This window comes from Cariama cristata, unplaced genomic scaffold (genome assembly GCF_000690535.1).
Source record: "Cariama cristata isolate BGI_N322 unplaced genomic scaffold, ASM69053v1 scaffold8026, whole genome shotgun sequence".
NCBI lineage: Eukaryota > Metazoa > Chordata > Aves > Cariamiformes > Cariamidae > Cariama > Cariama cristata.
The window spans coordinates 45,765-66,664 of NW_009620324.1; the positions used below are offsets into that span (position 1 = coordinate 45,765).

Genomic DNA, 20,900 nt, shown 5'->3' on the forward strand with positions numbered 1-20,900 from the left:
GGAAAGAGACTCATAGGCAGAACAGAAAAGCTGCGCCAAGTGATTGCACAATTGGAGGTTACCATTTCTCTTCTGTTAGTTAGAATGTTGCTAAATTAGTATTTTCATCCAATTACCTTTCCCATGTTAAATATTCACACATCAACTCCTGTTGCTTCTAATTGAGGTGGGCACATTTCCTGCCTGCTTCACAGTTTCCTAGCTAAATCACTGATGAAGGAAGCAGCTATTTGGAAAATGTTTGGCTCAACAGGCAAGACTGGATGGTTGAAGGGACTGACTCTGGGACACGAAGCCTTTTGTGTCCAATTGGGCCCAGCACCTGAGGCGGTGGTCAAAGAGCTGCTGTTAAAAGCTCCTGTGGAAGGAGCTTGGTGGTAGAAGTCTACTGGAGAGATGGGCTCCATCCAGATCAGAGACTGGGGAGGTCACGGCGTCACAATGCAGTGAGAAAGTCCAGTAGGATTGCACTGCATTTGACAGGGAGAAAAAAAACTGAAGGTTTCTGAATCTCAGGACAATCAACTTGGAACTTTCTAGAGACTTCGCTGTATACATTCATGTGGTCATTATTCTTCTTCCCCAGCCACAGCAACCCCTCTTTTTTTTTGATCCTGGAGAGCCAAAATAGCACTATTTCCAGGCAACTGAGACCAACGACCTCCTGTCTTCAGAACAGTCAGGACAGTTCAGGCCAAAGTCTGAGCTGAGTACACAAACACAGCCTAAGCAGCCGCTGATTTTTCCAAGAACTGCTAACCAGCCTGTGCAGACAGCCCTGTGTACTCCGTCACCAAGTAATCAAACGTGGAACAACATGGCGGGTGCTACAGGAGGATGAAGTCTAAATACCCTACGTCTTTTAGATCCAGCTGCTGTCAGATCTTTGCCATCCCATTCCAGTGACCTGGCTGTGTCCTAGATGTGACAGTTGTCACATGGATTCACATCAGATAAAGCTACAGAGCCTCACAATGATGCACAAATTCAGCATATGTCGAGAGAAGCAATGGGTGTGACAAGGCAGTTCATCATTTTAGGCATGATTTCAAGTGGGGAGAGAGGAAAAAAGGGGGGAACCAAGTTAAGCATTGCTATTTTTATACTAAAATTAATATACTAATGTGCAGTTAGGTGGTGAAAAATGACTGTCTAACAGCACAGCAAGGTTCCGTATTTACTCTCTGTCACTGATTTCAGAGCAAACTGGCTCAGGTTATAAGTCAAAGAAGGATTCTTCTGCTGCCAGCACTGCACACTTCAAGAGATATCTGAAAATCATTAAAAGACTGTGCAATCAAAATGTAACTGACAATTCAGCTGATGCATGAGCAGAAATAGATGCCAGCTCACTCTCCCATAGCTAGAGAAACTCTGTAAAGCTAACAGGATTTTAAAAACATTTTGTCAGAAAAATAAGTGGCTATGACAGACCCAGGGAGCGGGCAGAATAATAATTCAGCTATCTCACGCTGGATATCACAGTGACAGGTGCATTTCAAGTGCTGCGCTACATAATACAGTTGCCCTCTCCAGCAGCCTCACTCCAAGGAATTCAACATGCTTTGCAAACGTCAATTAATTTAATGCTCACAACACTGAGGACAGGAATGCTGAGATGCTGGGGTAAGAAGGGTTAAAATAACTAGATCAGCACTGGGAACAGAATACATAATCCGCGGATCTCTAGCCTTCACCCTTAGCCACAAGCCCAGCTGTGCCATTTTTCTTAAATAGTTCTCCTAAACAAGCATGTTTTGGGCCTGAATCTAACAGTGGTCAGATACTCTGCAGGTCTTCCTTGAGTTAGCTTAACTGCAGAGAGAAATTTTGCAGATAATTCTGAAAACCCCACAGTTGTGCAGTCATTTACATGGGAACCTTGTGGTGCAGGTTTTATTCTAACAGAGATCATCCTTCCACCCTAGTAGTGTGCTTTGCCCACTTCCATGGCATAATTTCCAGGGAAATCATCACACGTCTGAAATGGCTGCAAGTCTAAAACATGTTTACCCCATTGGAGAGCATAAGATGGGATGTTTAGCATGGCACATCTTATCACAAGCATCACAGATGAGTAAATAATGCTTATGAAAGAATCACAGCTAGTGCTTTTAAGGAAAGGGCTTTCAAGTTGCAATGATTATAAATGACAGCAATCAGAAGACTTCTGCACAAATAAGCTATGTCCAGAACATGGGAGAATCTTGATGAAACTGATGCCCAAGGAAGAGGATCTAGAGAGCATCAGTCACAAGTAGGAATGCTAAGACCAAGTCATCAGATCAAAGTCCAAGCAGGCGGGAACGCAGCCTTCCACTGTATGCAGCAGCCTAGCACGCACTTGGGTAGTGGGCAAGTCTGATCTCCAGGTATGAAGAAGTACGGAAACTGTACAGATACTCTCCCAGATGCGAGCTGCCACCTTCCAAGGCAGAGAAGAAAAAAGATTAACTATGGTAGAGATACAAGAGTTTTTCTGCCTGTGATTTTCCTGCCATCTGGGCAGACATTGGGGAGGGATGCCAGCTTATGGCTGCTAACAGAATCAGAATGCTATGTCAGAGCAGAAGGTGAAAGTTTATTTTGTATTTCTACTTTGATTAGGGAGAATATTTGATAAAGAGCAGCTCCCCCACTTCCCCCAGGGTGAAGTTGCTAAACTGAAGGCTAGGCTACAAGTGAGCATCACATTTGCAACAGGAAAATGTGTCACCCTTCAAGAACTCAACTTCTCGTGCACACAAACATACATGAAAATAGCCCCAAAGAGGTTCTTTCCCTCCCACACGGAAGCAGCTGTAGAGAAATCTCAGCTTAATATTGACACCTCCAGCCTGGAGAGTACCCAATTTGGCTCCATTACATCTGTAGCTTGGAATAAAAAGATGCATGATGTGACAGAAGGGGGAATGGGCAACAATGAAGGCGGCAAACAGTGCCCTGTCCTCATTTCTAGAAGTCTCTGAAGATAAGAGGGATAGAGGGCTGCAGCAAGGGGTTGCCTAACGCTTCTGTTCTTGACCACCCAGAGTTAAAAGGAGGAAAAGCCTATTAAGAGGCTGAAATGTACCACGTAGCTTCTCTTCTGCAATTGTCTGCAAATTCTTGTGCTCCAAAGCGTTTTCCTTGAGAGTGTTCACAGGCACGCTACAAACAAGCATAAGTACTGCCAATTGTTTTAGCATGATAAACGCATTTAAAAGCTTTCAATATTTTTGTGTGTTTACAGGCACGCTCCTTGAGGAATTTTGACAAGCTTGCCAGAATGAAAGTTGCAAAATGCTTAACTTTGTGCTGAAGTTAATGTAAATTCTCAAGTAAGAAACCTGGGTATTCTTGGGGCATTGGAAGAGGAAGGCAAAGGACAAACAAACCCAAATCACTGCTCCTGACAAAGCGAGACTGGGCAAGAGCATTGGCTCGTCATACACAACCTGTGCTAGTACAAGGCATGCTTCCAAAACCGCTTCCTCCCGATACCCCAGCAATCGTTAACGTGGCCTCCATGCAACTTACAGTATTGCACAACCAGATGGGAGTTAACTCTCTTGGTACTTCTGCAGGAACTAAAAAGACAAGTGCCTTATCTGGGGCAATAAAAGGACTTGATGGTGGCACCACAGGCGAAACACCAAGGTTTCTCCCCATGCTGCGGCTAAACAAAAAGCCAGCCCTTCCCCTGCCATCTCCAGCAGGGCCACCTACCCTTGAAGTCCAGAGGCCAAACAAGGCTGCTGCTCTTCAAGGTTTTGGCCATCCTAGAAGACACGTGATGCTATTTCCACCTTCAGACCTCCACTTTCACACACATCTCACAGCTCCCCAAAGCTAACGAGGCCCGCATAGGAGGCTCTACTCAGTTTCCACACAAAGCAGTAGATCTCCACATCTACGGTCTGAAAGATCACACCCATGTCACATACCTGATGTACGGAAGGGCTGGGACACCTAGAGAGTGCAAAAACAGGAATGGGAGTGTTTCTTCCAACTGTATTAGTCAAATCCCTTTGCCCTGAGGAAATAAAGCTGACAGATAATTTGCCCGCTAAAGAAATCTATTCCACCCTAATCTGGGTGAGGGACTCTGGGAGATAATCTCTGCAAAACAGACTCCTGTGGAAAGAAGCCGAGACACCTCTGTACAGCAAGCGTTCCCCAAGGACTGGTGGGAAAGGGCTACTAAAGCAGATTCTGCTGGCCTTCTCACCACGGCACAACCTCCGCAGGCAAGGCCAAGCTACGGCGGAGTGAGCAGAGCAGGGAAGTGCTTTAGGTGCAAATGAGGAAAGAGACAATTTATATCCCAAAAAGTCAACAAGTATCCCACCAGAACGAGCAGGGGAATAGCACTGAAATTACATAAGTGGTTCACATAAGTAACCTGCTAAAGAGTAAAATTATATAAGCCAGTAAGAACGGAGTATAAAGAGCCTTTATTATTGATTCACTCACTCAATATTTCATGGAATTCACATCTTGCTCAACAGTGGAGAAACGAGAGAGAAAACACTCAGTTTGGTCAGGTCCTGATGTCTACAAGCTTAGACAAATAGCAGCATTGTCAGGTTTGGACTGACTTCATGTTTTAATAAAGACACTGGTTGGTTTCAGCAGTGCTCTCAGACACATTTGGCACTAAATCTGTACACAGAGGTGAGACAGCCTGGGCATTGAGAGATGCCTGTAGGAATGAGATTCCCAGCAATGGGATATGGGTAGGTAACCCCTAGGAGCTGTGTTGAAAGTCTCGCTTCATAAAAATAGAAAGAGGAAAGAGATCAAAGCTGTTACAGATACCTCGCCGCATTGCAGAGAAAGGAATTGACATGGACATGTGACCTTTAAAAAATTCAACGAAATTGCACTAAAATTGATTCAGAACTCACCAAACATGTTACCGATGTGGCCATTCTTAGTCAGCGGTCGCAGTTCATTTTTTCCGAGTGCATATTGTTTGTAGTTATCCCAAGCGAATTTCATCATCTATAAAAAGAAAAATTGAAAGAAAGTGCTTAACAGAACTGAAAGTTTTCTGAACTTCAGCTTTGGGAATGAATGTGAGCATCCTATTCACTGCTAAACCCAGCAACCAATGACCCGTTAATTATAAAATCTTAATTTGCACTGAACAGTTATGAATGGGGCTGCATTCAGCAGTTCGCTGAAGTCTCAAACTCATCACTCCCGGTGCAGAACTCGGGATTAGCACACTTCAGAAGTACCACAGCATCCAACAGACTGAGAGTCCACTTTTCCCCATGGCTGTGCAAACCCAGTGGGAATGTTAGAAAGATGTCTCCATCTCTGAATTTCTGACCTTTTTTGCAGAGTATCAATATATCAGCATGGTAATTAAAATGGGCTAAAAATGTAAGGCCAAAGCTGATACATCTCGTAAGTACAGGGATGATAGCTTCTGAGTTTTCGCATTTCTTTACAATAGCAATAATGAAACTTGAACAAACGGCAAAACCACCCACCATCTGCCACGTTGCAGCCATTACACGTGCAACTTTGGCAAAGCAGCACCACAGAGACACACAATGCGCTTAATACTGTGGGTGAGCAAAGGAAGAAACTGATCTTTGTTTAAGGACTGCACAGAAGTGTTCTTTCGATTAATTAACAGGCATTCATAAAGGAGAAAGGGGAAATCCATGACATTTTGATATCGTCCTATGAAAACTCAAATGAGTTTTCTTAAGAGAGTCCTGCAGATGGGCTGGGTGATTTCTGAGAAACTCCTTCCAATTAAAACAATTCCTTTTGGGACATTTGAACTGCCCAGGCGCAGCACATTAACCTTTCCCTGAGGACCGCAAGGCAGCATGTTTTGTGCACACACCCACCCACAGCCAGCTTTTTCTGTCCTCCTGCCCCTTTGACTCCAGCTGGTAGGAAAAATTAAACCTACAAGTGTCCTCTCTTCAGCTAGGCGAGACTAGGACTTGTCAGCTTCTAAGGAGTGCCTTAAATAAAGCTCCTTTTATAATCCACACAGCCTGGCTCTGAGCAGTTTCAGCCCCAGCATCGCAATGACCTGTACATTCTTTGATTCAATCCCTGGAAAAAAGTCAGATAACAAAGGGGAAGAAAGCGGCTTCAGAGAATCGACAATATTCTCCACCGCCGCTCAACAAAGATAAGAGTCTTCTAAAATGCTTCACTCAAAAAAGACATTTGAGAGAAAATGACAGTTTAAAACAAATCATTCCTCCACAGACTGCCCCTGTCTAGTGTCTGCAACAGCATTTACTGCTCTGTTTCAGGATCAGAATATGCAGGTTACAATTCCTTCTGTCATTTCAGTTCTTACTTTCGTCCTTCCCTCCAGCCGTGTGTTTCACAAACCCAACACTGCAAGCCTCTGGCAGTATCCTCCTTAATTAGCACACATACACAAAAAGCCACATCACCAGATTTCCCCCTCCCACCACCTTTTTAAACATCAAGTTTCCAAAGTAAAGTTTCACAGAGCTGGTCATATGGACAAGGATAAACATCTGCTGAACTGATTGATAACATTCGGACTCCAACACCACCAGGAGAAGGAATGTTGGACAAACAAATAAAAGTCAACTTCGGTTTTAAAAACTCAGTGTGGGATGAATTAGTCACTGGAGTGCTCTGCTCCAAGGAAACTAAATAATGACCAGAGGGAAAAAAATAAAAGAAACCCTCCACAAAATTCACTTAAACACGCCTCAATCATATGACCCAGGGTGTTAATTTTATTTTCGCTAGATCTCTGGGGTTTTTTTTCAGTGGCAGTATTATTATAAATGGGAAGTTCTCATCCTTCATTAACGTAACAGGGCAGATCTTTGAGGAACTCTGGACTCTCTCTGACGGTACCGAGCAAATGCTTTTATGTCTCAGAGCTTGATCCTGAAGTTTACTGCAGGAAAAATGGTGTTTCCATAAAGACAGCCTTCTTACAGCAAGCGATAGGGCTTGTGCACCAGAAAGGAAACAGCTAGGCAACCTATTCGGTTCATTGCTCTTCTAAATCAGAGCTGAGGAAGGAGGACCCACCCTTCTGGCACACAGAGAGCCTGGACATGGAGAGGATGTGGAAGTGACTCTATTTTGTTGCATAAAACTCCTAACATTGTATTTCTGAATCAGCCTCATTTTAAGCTGAGTATGAGATTTAAAGTTCTTTCCTTCCCTCAACTTTTTTAACCCCTCCATTCCAGAAGGTCTGAAGTTTCTTCAAAGCATGTGAGAAACCTAGGCATCCCTCCCACACTGGCACGGACGGCTCTCTGGGATGCAGAGTTCGCCGACACCTCCATCACAGGCACGAAAACTACCCCAGGTTTCCCTTCAACAGCCACTTATATCCTACAAGGGAAATCTCCTCCTCTCCTTCTGTCTTCTCACACAAGGAGGGACTGCAAGAGGCCTGCTGACAGACTCCCCAAAGTGACTCATTTCACATAGGACTCCCAAGCGCTATTTGAATAAATATGTTTATTCTGAATTTGCCCGTTCAACCATTTAAGCTGCATTTGTCACGGTGTTGCAAAAGTTCCACTACAAAATGATTTCTTGGGCTGTGCTAGCTGCAGTGTCTTAAACTCTCCCTCTCTGTTCTGTCCTGAGCTGATAATCAGGCAGACAGAGGATGGATGAGATTGGATATGCTGCTTCATCATACTAAAGGGTTGCCAGTTTTCCTTTACGTGAATGAAATTTTGCTCACTGCTTTTAAACCCTGTATATTTGAGAGGCAAGATGCATAATGTGGTACCCTTTCATTTTCCAAGATCAAGCTTTCCTCTCTCTAATGATAGGTCCAAAAGCAGCAACTGGAGAAGTTTAAAAGGCAAAAGCATCTGTGCCATTCTGCCCATTCTGGCTTTCTGCAGCTGTCTTTCCAATCCAAATTTAGTAGTTCAACTTCCAAACCACTAAAGAGATTCATCAAGTTTCTCAAAGTGGGGACTCCGCATTTATACACCCTATGGAGGACTGAGATGGAGCTTTCAGAAGCTTTCTCTGACAAAGGTTCTGAATGCCAGGCTGAAACGGAAGGGGATGGAGACAAGAGGTGCAAAATGGAAATTTGCATAGTGAGGTGTTTAAGTCAGCTTTCTGATGAGACATCACGGTTAGAAGTGAATATTTTATGCCATTCTAGTCACGACAGATCACAATACATCAGCATTAACGTTATGCCATTTTAGATATGAAAAATTGCACCAGAACCACAAAAATTATGGAAATAGATCCATAATTTTAGATTTCGTTCTCACCAGTGTGCCATCTGCCATCTAATAGACAATTATCTATTTGGCCCTGAAATTCTGATCACCGTGGCTTTCAGTTGATTTATAGCAGACACTTCCAAATTTATAATCAAATTTGTCAGATTGCTCTTTCTTTTTTATAATCTGTAAGTCACTTTTTACTTCCGAGAGTTTCAGACACCCACCTAGATGATTATATATTAAAATCGACTACAAGTACCTAAACTGAAGTCTGAAAACCCGCACTATCACTTTCATCATTTAGGCCATTACCTTTCCTTGTGGTTTGCTCCATCCAAAAGATCTTGCTCTCAGCCCACGTGTATTTCGTACAGGCAGCAGCCTGCAGCCACGCAGAGCCAGGCGCTGAGTGCAAAGTCCTGCACCGAGCTGTTTGCTGGGTCAGGGTCTTCGTTCTTACGTCTTTGCAGGTTCACCACACTGCAGCATTTAGATTGCACACAAACTATGCAGAATAAGGCTTGGTTAAAACTGCTTTCAGTGCTTTTTTTTTCTCTTTAATGCATGGAAACATTTTTATTTAGAAGTCAGCTTTATAAGTACTCTCCTTTAAAATACTGGGCTGAACACTAAGTGCTCGTGTCCCTTCAAATACTGCAGTAGGAAATCATACAAGTATTTAATGTTTTCACTGACACCCCAAACTTCTCCATCTGCTAAACCTAACAAGCGCACCACAAGTACCTACACCGCTACCACAGCTTTGTCCATTCTCTCATTCCCATTTGCTCTTGACATGTCTTATCAAGAATTCTTATATTTTCCAAGATCAAACATGCCAAATCTCACAATAAAAATCACCGCCCCACAATCTGTAAACAAAAGCACCAACAAAGCTGGTAACACTCCCTCTCTGCAGACACTACGTGGGGTACTACAGGAGGGCACCACTGCTCCTCGGTCTGGCAACGCTTTTACGATGCCACCCAGGCTGTAACACAGGAGATACTGAACAGCTGGGATTTACAATTTCTGCCCACGTGTACCACAGTCTCGATTTTCAGAGTGCCACCACTTTACTGATTTTCAGGGAACCTGAGGTTATGAAAAAATCAGACTCCAGTGAAAAGGCAGTCGGGAAGACTTCAGAACAAAAAGGCGTTTAGCAAATTCTGTGATTCGGATAATGAAGAAACAGGGCTCAGGATGAAAACTTGACCAAGGAAGTGTTTTCACTCTGAAGAGATATGCAAAGCTGATGTTCTTTAATATATGTAAAAACTAAACCACTGAAAATCCCTGGGTTTATGTACTTGCAAAAAGCAGAGAGATGAGAGAAAAAAATAAGACAAAAATCCCCCACACTATCACTTGCCCTCCTTTTGTTACCAGGGAAGATTTCAAAACGCGGAGCATTCCCAAACAGCTATTTGATTAGTTTTATCCATCTAGGCTGGGATAATTAGTAAATGCTTAAAAGATGAAATCTAAATATACCAACCAATCAGCCCCTTTCAAGAACTTCCAAGGAACATTACACAAACCCATTATCTTCACAAGATAACCACTTTCGTGGCTCTTTAGCCTCCTTTCTTCAACTCCCCTTCAAATATTTAACTATTAAGCTAAGAAACTCCCAGTTCAGGTTTTAAAAAAAAAAAAAAAAAAAAAAAAGGTGGTGGTGGGTGTAATTTTAAATATTTCTACTGTATTTCTTACTTGGTTTTTCCCACCTCAAATTACTAGACAGGTTTTTCTCTTCGTTTCTGTGGCTAGAGGAAGATTAGTTGTCATATCGGTTTCAAAACTAGGACCTGTTCTTTCCCATCTCTAGCCTTCTTGCTACCCCAAAATAGCCCTATTCTAGTTCAGATTTTTAACCTGCAATATAATGCCATATATTTTCCCTAGCTGTGTAAAAAATAATTTGCCAGATGACAAGATGCAGAGAAAAAGAGAAACTGACTGTCAGTCTTGCAGATAGAAGAAAAAGTCTGCCTGAAGACATCAGGATAAGCCATTAATATTTGATTAGAAAAAAATACCATCCATTATTCCAGACTTGCATACACTTGTATAATTTAGGATTGACTGCAGGAAAGGTAGTGAAACACTACCATGGTTATTATCTGTTGCTGTTTTTAATATTATCACATGGCTATATAAATATCCATACAAACACCATGGCAGAATGTTATAAAAAGGCCAGAATTTATGTGAAAATCTTTAATATAAAGCTGAGCAACTTCTCAGGCTACTTCTTTGGGACACTGTCCTTACAAATGTTTTTTGTGTAACAGCAAAATAATAACAAAAAAGAAGTTGCATGTTAACTCCAGCTGACGGAAAGGTTCCATTTAGGCAGACACTAATATCCACAGGCTTTTACTTCATGGATTTAAAAGCCTGTAACTCGCAGAACAGATAGTGCTTCAGCACATGAAAGACGTTACCAAGCAACCCACAGAAACGGACACCAACATTGATAATCCATTCTAAAGTAATTACATTTTATAATTAAAGATTACAGTAAATCCAATAGATCCCAACAGGAACTTGAGCAATTCAGAGACAGACTAGCTAACCTGCCTGTTTTATAGCCTCCATGTGCGCGTCCATCTTTGAACAAAACATTAGGTGAATTGCAGAGTTGTTCATTTAATAGGCCTTCAAACAACTGATAACCATTACAGAGTCTCACCTTGGTGTTAATCTAACGTCACCTCGTTTCTCTAACTTGAAGTATCATTCTTCTTTTAACTGATGGTAAAGGGGTGGCTGCATGTAAAACCTGAGTCTGTTACTCCCAAATGAAAGCCCTGGGAAACCCAAGTGAACACAATCTCATCGACTCCAACAAGACAGGTATTTTGTCTCCGCTTTCCACTCCTGACCCCGCTCATACACCCACTGGACAACTTCCACTACTGTGTGCCTCAACTTATCCCTCTACAGCATCCTTTTCTTCTAACAGCACTAGGCAGAACAAAGAGAAATCACCAAAGTGTATTACACAGCGTGGGACTGAGTTCACTTGGTGAATTTGTGCTCAATATTCTTTTGCCCAACGATCCTCCAGACCCAGAATCATTTTGCACGAGAGGGCAGTGGCAGGTTCAGGGTCAAAACTCAACGTCTGTCTACATGTGCCTGGCGTCGGTGAGGACTTAATATGGGAGACAGAAGTGCGTGTACCTGGGCAAGGTCCTCGACTCCGGAGAGTATAAATTGCTCTGCTGCAGCTGCATCAGCACAGCAATCGCAGTTACAGTTGACAGTAGTCAAAGAGGTGATCTGTGTGAGTGAACACTGGGATTATAAGCACAATCGTAATGGGGCAGGAGGTAGATTAGCTCCCAGATAACACAAGACTGATTCCTGTCACAAACCCACTTCCTCAAAATCAAATTTCTGCAAATACACCCTTTGGAACGGTGCCCAAAGCTCAGGAAAGCCTCAGCTCTTTGACAGCTGCCTTCCTTTGCCACTGTTCTACTCATTTTTTCCTTAAACACAAGATAAAGGCTCGTGTTCCCATACTCAAAGTACCAGCCCAAGGACACAACTCCTCCCATACATTCTGGCTTTTCATAACAGATTCCAACCCAAAATTTCAAAGCCTACTGCCTGTAAAGACCTCAGCTGATTGTTTAGAGTTAGATGGTCAATAGATACTGTGAATTACTTGCTACATGTTGCTTTATCTAGAAGTAAATATAACAGGGTAATTCAAGCAACAAGTGAGTGGGGCTTTGCTTCAGATTTTTCTGGCAAAGTCTTGGCAGCTTGTTTTCAAACTTGCATGGGTGTTTTTTTTTCATTACATCAGTTACTATCACAGCTCACTCTCTCTTGCACAATAGCCAACGACACAGCAGATCACTGCTCAGAAAACTGATCTCCATCACTGGAAGCAATGGAGGAATTCTTTATGAAGTTAGAAGAAATCACCTTCCATCACACAGCCACAAGGCACCTTCCAGCAAGCTGCAATAAAAAACAAAAAGGTTTCAACTTCTGCTTGCTGTTCCCAGACAGACTGTCCAGCTGAGTAAAGGAGAGCTATTCAGCTCAGATCTGCAGAGGTAAGCACTCTCTCCCCACCACGATCAGGAAAAAAAGCAGGGCTAGAAGCCTGATTTGCACTGGGGGAACAGAAAAAAAAACCAGCAGAGAGTAGTCCAAGGTCGTTAGAGTTAGTGACAAGGACAGAAATAGAACTCAAGAGTCTTCCTGACTCACAGCCCCTGCTAGGAAAGCTGAATGGGAGAAAGAACAGCTCAAAAACACAATTAAATTAACTCCTAATTAGATTCTTAATGCAACTAGATTTAACTGTGTCAAGGGGGGGGGGGAAATCCTTCGATAGGACTATCTCAGGCATTAAGACCCAGCTGGAGCCAGCTGCATCTAAATCAGGAAACATGTCAGCAAGAGCAGTTGATTTTGCAGTTAGTTTCTTAATAAGATGCTAGACTGTAAGAGGACGACAATAGTTTTGAGAACAAATTTGCAAGTCTAGACCAAAGCACAGGGTGATTTAGTAGAGCGATGAGAAAAGCTGTAGTCTCATCTCCCTCACTTCCCAGAATCAAAGCTTGTGGAAAATTCTAATAGAAATAAAAGGTATTTGTGTTCTCGGGTACCCTAATGCTGCCAGCTTCGTGCTTCCTCCGAGCCTCTATAGCTGATCAAACATATGATATTCCACAACCAAAGCTGATGCTGTGCAACAAGACCAGCAATAAAAACGATGAAGATTCTTCTTGTCCTGAGCTTGTTACCTCTAACTGCTATTCAAGCACTTGCTGTCATGAGGCTTAGAGGACTTGCACAAAAAGGCAATCCATGATGTCCAGTTTGCACCCAGCAGTCTTAGCCAGAGGAACTGACCCAATTAAATTTGAGGGATGATTTCTTCCATAGATGGATACTCAAAAGGCAATTTGGCATGTTGCAAAAAAACTGGGGTCAGTGTCGAAGAGCAAATCTAACTATAGCTTGTGTGATGCAGATGGAAGTGAAGATGTTGTGCCAGTAAACATACAGAAAGCGAATAGCAAGATATGGTAAAGATTAAAAATTGAAGAGAGGATACTTCAAGAAAGATGAGCTTAAAACTATACGAATAATTATGATCTCCCTTGTTCTTACCACAGAATGAAGGCAGAAGTAGCTCTTTGAGCAACATCTGTAAGTATGAGGAAATCAGAAGAGAAATTTAAGGACCTTGTAAAACACTGGAGGTTTTTTGATACTGTGCAGAATTTGCTCTAGTTTACTGCTTCCATGCATTCAGACTTCCCACCCAAAACAGATTTCTTAAATGGAAGTTTAAGTTGTGAGTATCTATCTGTAGCACTTAGAAGTGCTTTCAAAGTCGAAGATACCAGAACGTGTTCAAGAAACAACAGAAGATAGGAAATCAGTCTCTTTTTGTAAAATATTGGAATACTAGATAATAATATTCTAATATTAGAATATTAGATACTTATAAGTATTAAAATATACCTATGAACTATATCACACTGTGCTATACTTTACCATGATGCCAGTTTCAGGAATTATTGTATGTCCTTCACTTTGGAAGTGAAAAGGTACCACGTATCCCAATACATATATGCAGACTTCCACATGCAAAGAGGCATATCAAGTAAATATTCTTCCCCAACACTACTGCGATGTCACAAATCATTACCTTTACATTCTAATGTAATGGTTCACTTCACAAGATTTCTTTTGCTAACAAAGTTCCATATTAGGAGATGTCTGTCAAACGTGCAACAACCCCTTCTACAGCTACTGCCAGGGTTTGCATGCACAAAGGATGGCAGGTGGACCCAGAAAGCAAGCAATACACTTTGTGTGACACTACTATTTGGATTTTTCAAGTCCTTTTAACTCTAGGTTGGACAGTCTGGTAATGGCTTTTTTTAGTGACTACTATGTTATTCCAGCTTGCTTTGTGGAAATAAAGTGGAAAAAAATTACTTAGCTAGTAATTGCGCTTCTTCAAATGTCACCTCAGAGTCCCCCTCCTGAGTTTTGTGCCTGCAGCATAAATCATGCTGGAAATTCCCCTAGCTCTTAAGATTTTGGGCACTGTGACATACCTATAGGCTGCCTTGAGGGCTCTTACATTTCAACTACATCCCTCCAAGCATGTACAGCAGAAGGTCTTCATAAATCCCTAATTACACACAGACTACAAATTCTCCTTAGAAGTGACCAACGTTCCAGATGAATGATGTACAACGATTAGTTAAACACCCAGGCCAGAATCCATCAGCTCCTCACCATAATAGCCCCACGTTAAAAGGGAAGGTGGATGGAAACACAAAGACTAAGCAAGATTGTTTTTCCAGACCTGCATTATGACAAGGTAAGTAATTTTCTCTTAGACACCATCTGCACAAGATTCTCATTTCTGGAGAGCCAGAGCCTAAGGGGATGCTCTAAAAGAAGCTGTAGTGATAACTAACCCAAAATGGGCAGACTGCAAGGGGAAAAAAAGAAAAAAAAAAAAAAAAAAAAAGTGTGGGGACATTTTTCTGTTCCAAGGAAAATAATAAAAAGAAAAAAAAAAACAAACCTAAAAATGTCTCTAGAACCTATTAGGCCTAGCTGTTTGACAGCCTGAGGGACAGATATCAAACAGATCACTTATGAAAAGAAACAAAACAGAGAAGATACAAGGCTTTGTACTCCTGCACCTTGGATGTGGGACCATGGCAGGAATACTCTGCGGGTATGGAAGTGAAAGACTAAACAGGGACCAGAGTCTCTGCATAAATCTGCCACGGAGCCGTCCTGAGGCAAGTAAATAAAGCCTTCCTCACCCAGAATAGAAAATCCTGACAGTCACCATGAAGCACGGTTATTGAAATTATGATTCACCAGAAGGCTGGGGCTCTGTGTAAGGTTCTGAATCCAGCAGCATCAGTTGGACAGCTGAAGAGCTCCAGTTCAGCCAAAGAAACATTTCCAAAGCATTTTCAGATACAAAAAGCGAAGCCCACCCTCACAATCAGCCACATCCTCTTTTGGGAAGAAGAGATTTCTCAGCCTGGGATAGAGCAAAATGCTTTGGAACACAAGCGACTCCGAGCTGCGAAGTCAGCGTGGGGAGCCAGGTGGATAAACTGAACTGATTCACATCACGGCTCGAGATACAATCTTGGCTAATGACAACCTAAACAGATTGAACAGGCCTCTGTTAGGCTCTTAAATCTGGAAAAGCGAATCACAGCTCTGAATAGGACCTGCACTGTAAGACATGAAAGAAGTCCTTTCACATTGGAAGAAAAACTTAGCACGGTCACAGGTTCACTCAGCAGCTCAATATACACATCACAATCTTTCCATTTCAGGACCACGCATCTGATCTGCCTCTCCTCCCAGCATCGGCAAAGTGTAAATTACTTTTGACACATGAATGGCTCAAGGGCCCAAAAAGCAGTCATAAGCAGATGGGATAACTGAAGGAAGGAAAGAAAGAAAGAAAAAAACGTAAATACAGGCCAAGATTTACCCTGCATCACTCCTGATTTGCACTGTGTGAACCGACTTAGGGAGCAGAAGAAACATCTGTTTGGAAACTGTCTTTGTCTCAGTCCAAATGCTGGAACCGGAGAAAACGGGAGAAGTCAAGAACTGCCAGCACACCTTGTGCTTTATCTCACACTTGGATGGCTTCACAGGAGAGATCTGGGAGGACGAGTTTAGTTTAATGATTTCTTGCTTGTTCACCTGCTCTCCATCTGTCTTTGTAGTCCTTGCTCGGAGGGACAGATTGGAGCGTTGCTGTCTTCTCCCTCCTCTCCCCTTTCAAGAGTTACTTGTGATTTGAACTTCTGAAGAGAGGAACAGAGCAATTCTCAAGCATTAAGTAGTCAGCAGAGATTAGTCCACAATTTATCAAAGGTAATAGCTAATAACAGACACAAGAAACTCGCTCACGGCCTTCTTAGAGTTTCATGTCAGAGTTGTCACCTTACAAAAGTGTTACAAAATTTCTTGGACTGCAGTAGCAAATTTACTAGCCAGAGGCTGATAAACTCTTCCAAGAGTCCCACAGTCAACAATAAATCATACAAAATCAGGTTGCAAATACTGGATCTTTAATAAAAAGAAGTTGGTGGAGTGGCTGTTAGAACAGTGTTAGAATTCAGCTGGCAGGATGAAGGGGACTCGCTTTCATTCAGCCTGACCTCCCATCATGAGGGGGACCAGGGCTTGGCCCTGGCATCATTCCAGCACTGCACTAGACAGTCATCATAGGATAACGATTAATGAACTGCTGAAAGAACAAAGCAAGAAATGGCAAGTTAGGGGATCCGGGTAATAAACTAAAGAAAAGAACCATAAAAAGCTTCATCAAAATTAGAGACAGAAGGGACCTCCTAGGTCACAGACTCCATGTCTCTGTCAACGTAGAAGCGGTTCCCACAGCACTGCTCTGGCCATGCTTCCTTTCAAGGCCTAAGGAACAAGCTTCCACTCTGTTCCACTTACCAAATTTCACCCTAATATTGAACTGAAAATTTTACTGATGTCTTTCAAATCCAGAAATTAAAGAACCAGAAGAGAAGACAGCCGTCTACTGCTTTATCTTATTCCAGCCAAGGAGTTGCCTTTCAAAAATCAATCTTTTGAACTATTCTACTGTGCAGCCATTGATGAGAATGGGCAGACCCACACCCAGCCCCGACAATGTTCTGGTTGTTGGAGGGCTCACTAACACGCAGCACAAACGTCTGAGAGATAAGATAATCAAATACAACTACAATGTTTCAGGACTGAGGAACCCTAACACGGTCTCCATACTGGAGGAAGACCTTCAAGAAAGCCAAAACAGCACCAGAAATCAGCCAAGGATTTGTTTGGGTTCATCTAGCACAACGCTGAACTTCCAATATAAATATGTGTCCTTCCTAGATAACTCCAGAGAAAAATGGAGGCTCAGATGGAAGAAGAACCAAAAACATCCCATTCCACTGGAAGTATTTTATTTGTGAGCTGGGCTGGCTAACCCAGACAGCAGGAGGGTTTCAGGATGGATGAAATGTGATTACATTATAATTATCTTCTGATACTTTGTAAAGTACACGGTTATGCACTTTCTTTACAGCCCAGGGAAATCATGTTAACACAATTAGAGCAAGAACTCTGTTTTAAACATGGTTTGCTCAGACATTACTAACATGGCTCCAATTCTCAGTACAGACAGTCTTCAGAGCCATCTTGCTCCATAAATCAGTGAGAGTTCTGTCACCGACTTCCTCTGAAGCCAGTACCAGCACTTAAGAGAAGAGACGCTCTCTGAGACGTACAGAACATATAGCTTCACTGTATATCATCATCCTGTGCAAGTGCTGTTGGCACGATGAGATGCGGTAGAATTTCTAAATCTCTTGCGTTTATTACTGTTTGCAGCCTTACTCTTAGGATATCGTTCTACCTACTACTAAACTAAGAGAGAGAGAAATGTAACAACAGCTCTACGGCCAGGCAATAGAAGTGTTGGAGACCAGATTACAACTAATGAGTTCCTGGCTCCCACTCAATCACAACCATCAGAACAATTAGCTCAAATAAGCCCAAGAACTGTTTTCTGCTCCACTGTCGTCTGCCCGTCCTCCCCGGTAACTTCTGAGCTGGAAAACTTCAATTGGGTTTGACAGAGGGGAAAGGTCACAAAGAAACTCAAATTCAGTGCAAATTGCCAGCAGACTGGTGGAGAGACCCCCGGAGTGACCCACTAAAGGCAGGCGAGCAGCCCGAGCTCCTGCTCTGCTCAGCCACAGCAGCGGGCAGCTATGGGTACCAAGCACCTGGAGCTGGATCATTGCCTCTGGTCCACACAGCCAAGGGGGGACACTGGGAAAAGCAACGGCCACCACTAGGCAGGGGTGGGCGACACAGAAGGAACTACAAACACAAGGATGGGGAAAGTCACAAACTGCGCGAGGGGGATCTAAGGATGTAGGGGGGTTTCAGCACACAAGACTCCTGTTCCTAGAAAGCCAGGCTCCATTGCCTTTCTGCTAAGGGAAGAAGTCTTAAGAGCACACCTTCCCTTTTCAAACACTGTCGAGATAATCTCCTTTGATTCTAGTACGCAGCAGATAGACAGACAAGGGACTCTGCGTCTTTGCTGTCAAGATAAGTAGATGCAAAAGGGAAGCACTAAAGTCACTTCAGTTTAGTGCAACCTCCAGCCATTACTTACGCTCCAGTCTCCTCCCAGGGAATGCTGAAGTGCCCGAGAGGAAACAGTTTTGCTGCGCATTAGCTTGCTGGATTAGGGATAAAAAAAAAATAGTGCCCATTTTACAGAGGTGCATACTGGATCCCTATAGTGACATGACGAATCTGCCGTCGGGAACAGAACCCAGGACCAAATGTCCTGTTCTAATTAACAGTAGATGCTCCACCCCCTTTAGTAAGAGTACAAATGAGTAACATCCCTGTCCCATAAATAGAGGATGTTTATTATCCAGTCCTTCAGTGTTCCCACTGTGCTCTTTCCTACAATGGTTTGGGTCCATCATGCACAATACACTCGCATTATGCACGGATCACTGACACCACTGCCCATGACAGCTTCTCTGGAGCCCTTCCAAAATATTGTGTCATATGATGAACTGAAGCGCCAAGGGGATACGTGGCAGAGACAGCAATCATGGGAGTGTGTTCGCTCCTCATGCCAAATCCATTCACGGCGTTCAGCGAAAAGTACTTTTTTTGGGAATGTAAATTTAGTCTCTTTCCTAAGTTTAAAAATTAGAATGCTTCAAGCACAAGATTTCTTCTTCCCACCAATGAAGTGAATACACTTTCCTGCTTTCTCCTTTTGACAGCTTCATGTCAGTTTTACATTCAGAACTAAATGACAGACTGATCCAAGATACATTCCCCTTTCCCCCTCTCAATCTCCCATCTAAATTCTCCTTTTCCCCTCTGACTCTCATCTAAAATCTAAATTGTTTCAAACACTGAGAAACATATTCAAAAACATCAAAACAAAATGGTAAACAATCTAAACAATAATAGACTAACAGAGTAAAAACAAACATGACTGATTAACATCATCTGGTAAAGCGTTGCATACAGATCCAAAGGAAAGAACACTAGACACAAAAATCTTTCTCCCATTAAGGGGCAGATTTCACCATTGATTAAAAAGTTAATCAGGAATCTATAAATATTTTGGCTGGAAAGATGGAATCTTAACCCAGGTGACTGCTTTTTAGTAAATATTTGCACAACTGCACATACAAAGTCCCCAGACTGATAGCAGAACGGGGGTGGGTGGTGACAGGAGCTTGGCTGTACACCCCCTTGTCTTTATATCTGAGACCTTTCAGAGAGCTTATGTGTATTTACCGAAGTAATTCAGCATGGCGTAGGTCCTTCTGCACGACACGCTTGTGTGTGTCCTGGAAACTCACTGCACCACGTCCAGCACTTGCGTTCGGTCCTTATCTGTAACCTGCCTGGAGAGGTCCACACTCCAACAATTTTGCTGTGGTGCGAATAGTGTACTGTCTTTAAGTGGCAGTTTATAAACCAGCCTCACACCAAATTTAGTTGTTGTGGAACAAGTGCTTTCAGTGCAAGATTTTGTAGATAAGAACAAATGTCTTCCAATTGCACCATACTCCCCCATTCCAAAATGCCCTCAGCTCGAGTAATATCAGTAATAGCGTGCACTAAGGTATCACCGGCATCTCTAAGGCAAGCAGCACCGTAGCATGGATCACAGCGTGCGAAGTATTTTCTATACTCGTGCATTAAGCCAGCAGAACAAATACATTTTTAGTCAATTAACTGTATACCCTACAGCCAAAAGAGGCTAAGACAGGTTAGGTCTACATTTTGTTTGCATGAATCTACTGGAGGCTAGTGAAGCAAAAAATACACTGTATGCACCATTTGTGGCATTTACAGTATAGTACCCTTTTTCACAGGTTCAGTAAATAAATGCATGAGAAGATGCACGGAGCAAAGGAAAAATCCAGCAAGCCTGGAGCCAGCCAGTGCTTTAAACTGCACAGAAATTCTCTCATTGCAAAGGTATTTCGACCCCAGAGAAAGAATTATGATGTGATCACAGTATAGCTGACTGGTTCGAGATCATCATTCTATCCCATTATAATAAGTATTTCACTGAGAACAGTTTTCTTTACCCCCAGTGTCCAAAGTAGGTCTGTTGGAAGCCACTGGATTTACATTTGACCAGCACAAAGGATTAGACATTTTCCACGGGTCTCAGACAGAAAGATGTGCATGGGGAGGTGTGCTTCCACCTACAACTGTGCGTGGTGCTACTCACATACTGAAGCCACTGATGAATTACACTATTTGCCTGTAGTACTGTTCATCCCCAGATTACAAAAGAAAAGGCATTTTTTCCAAATGGAAAAATAGAAGTTGCAGAATGTAAGGAAAGGGAGATGTCTGAAACGTTTTTACTGCTGGCTTCAGAAATGAGATGGCTCAGGGGCGACCAATAATGTGATTCACAGCCTTGTACCGACAGGCCAGTTGTAACTCAAACCGAGAACGGCTGTGAGCCCTGCTTTCAACAAATTGGTGATCACAATCCAGCACCCGGTGCTTAGGCATCCGTGTAAAATGCCCCGAGAATACCCACGGCTCCACTCCACGAAGGTGTGC

General features: G+C 42.7%; 1 protein-coding gene across 1 annotated transcript in view; it reads right to left on the minus strand.

The window, feature by feature from the left end:
• The window catches only part of MAN1C1 (mannosidase, alpha, class 1C, member 1), a 42,338-nt gene extending 37,352 nt beyond the window's left edge, over window positions 1-4,986 (minus strand). The window contains exon 1 of the mRNA XM_009701575.1: window positions 4,890-4,986. Coding sequence (XP_009699877.1) covers window positions 4,890-4,986 — 97 coding nt within the window. The remainder of the gene's footprint in view (window positions 1-4,889) is intronic.
• Between the last annotated feature and the right edge of the window lie 15,914 nt (window positions 4,987-20,900).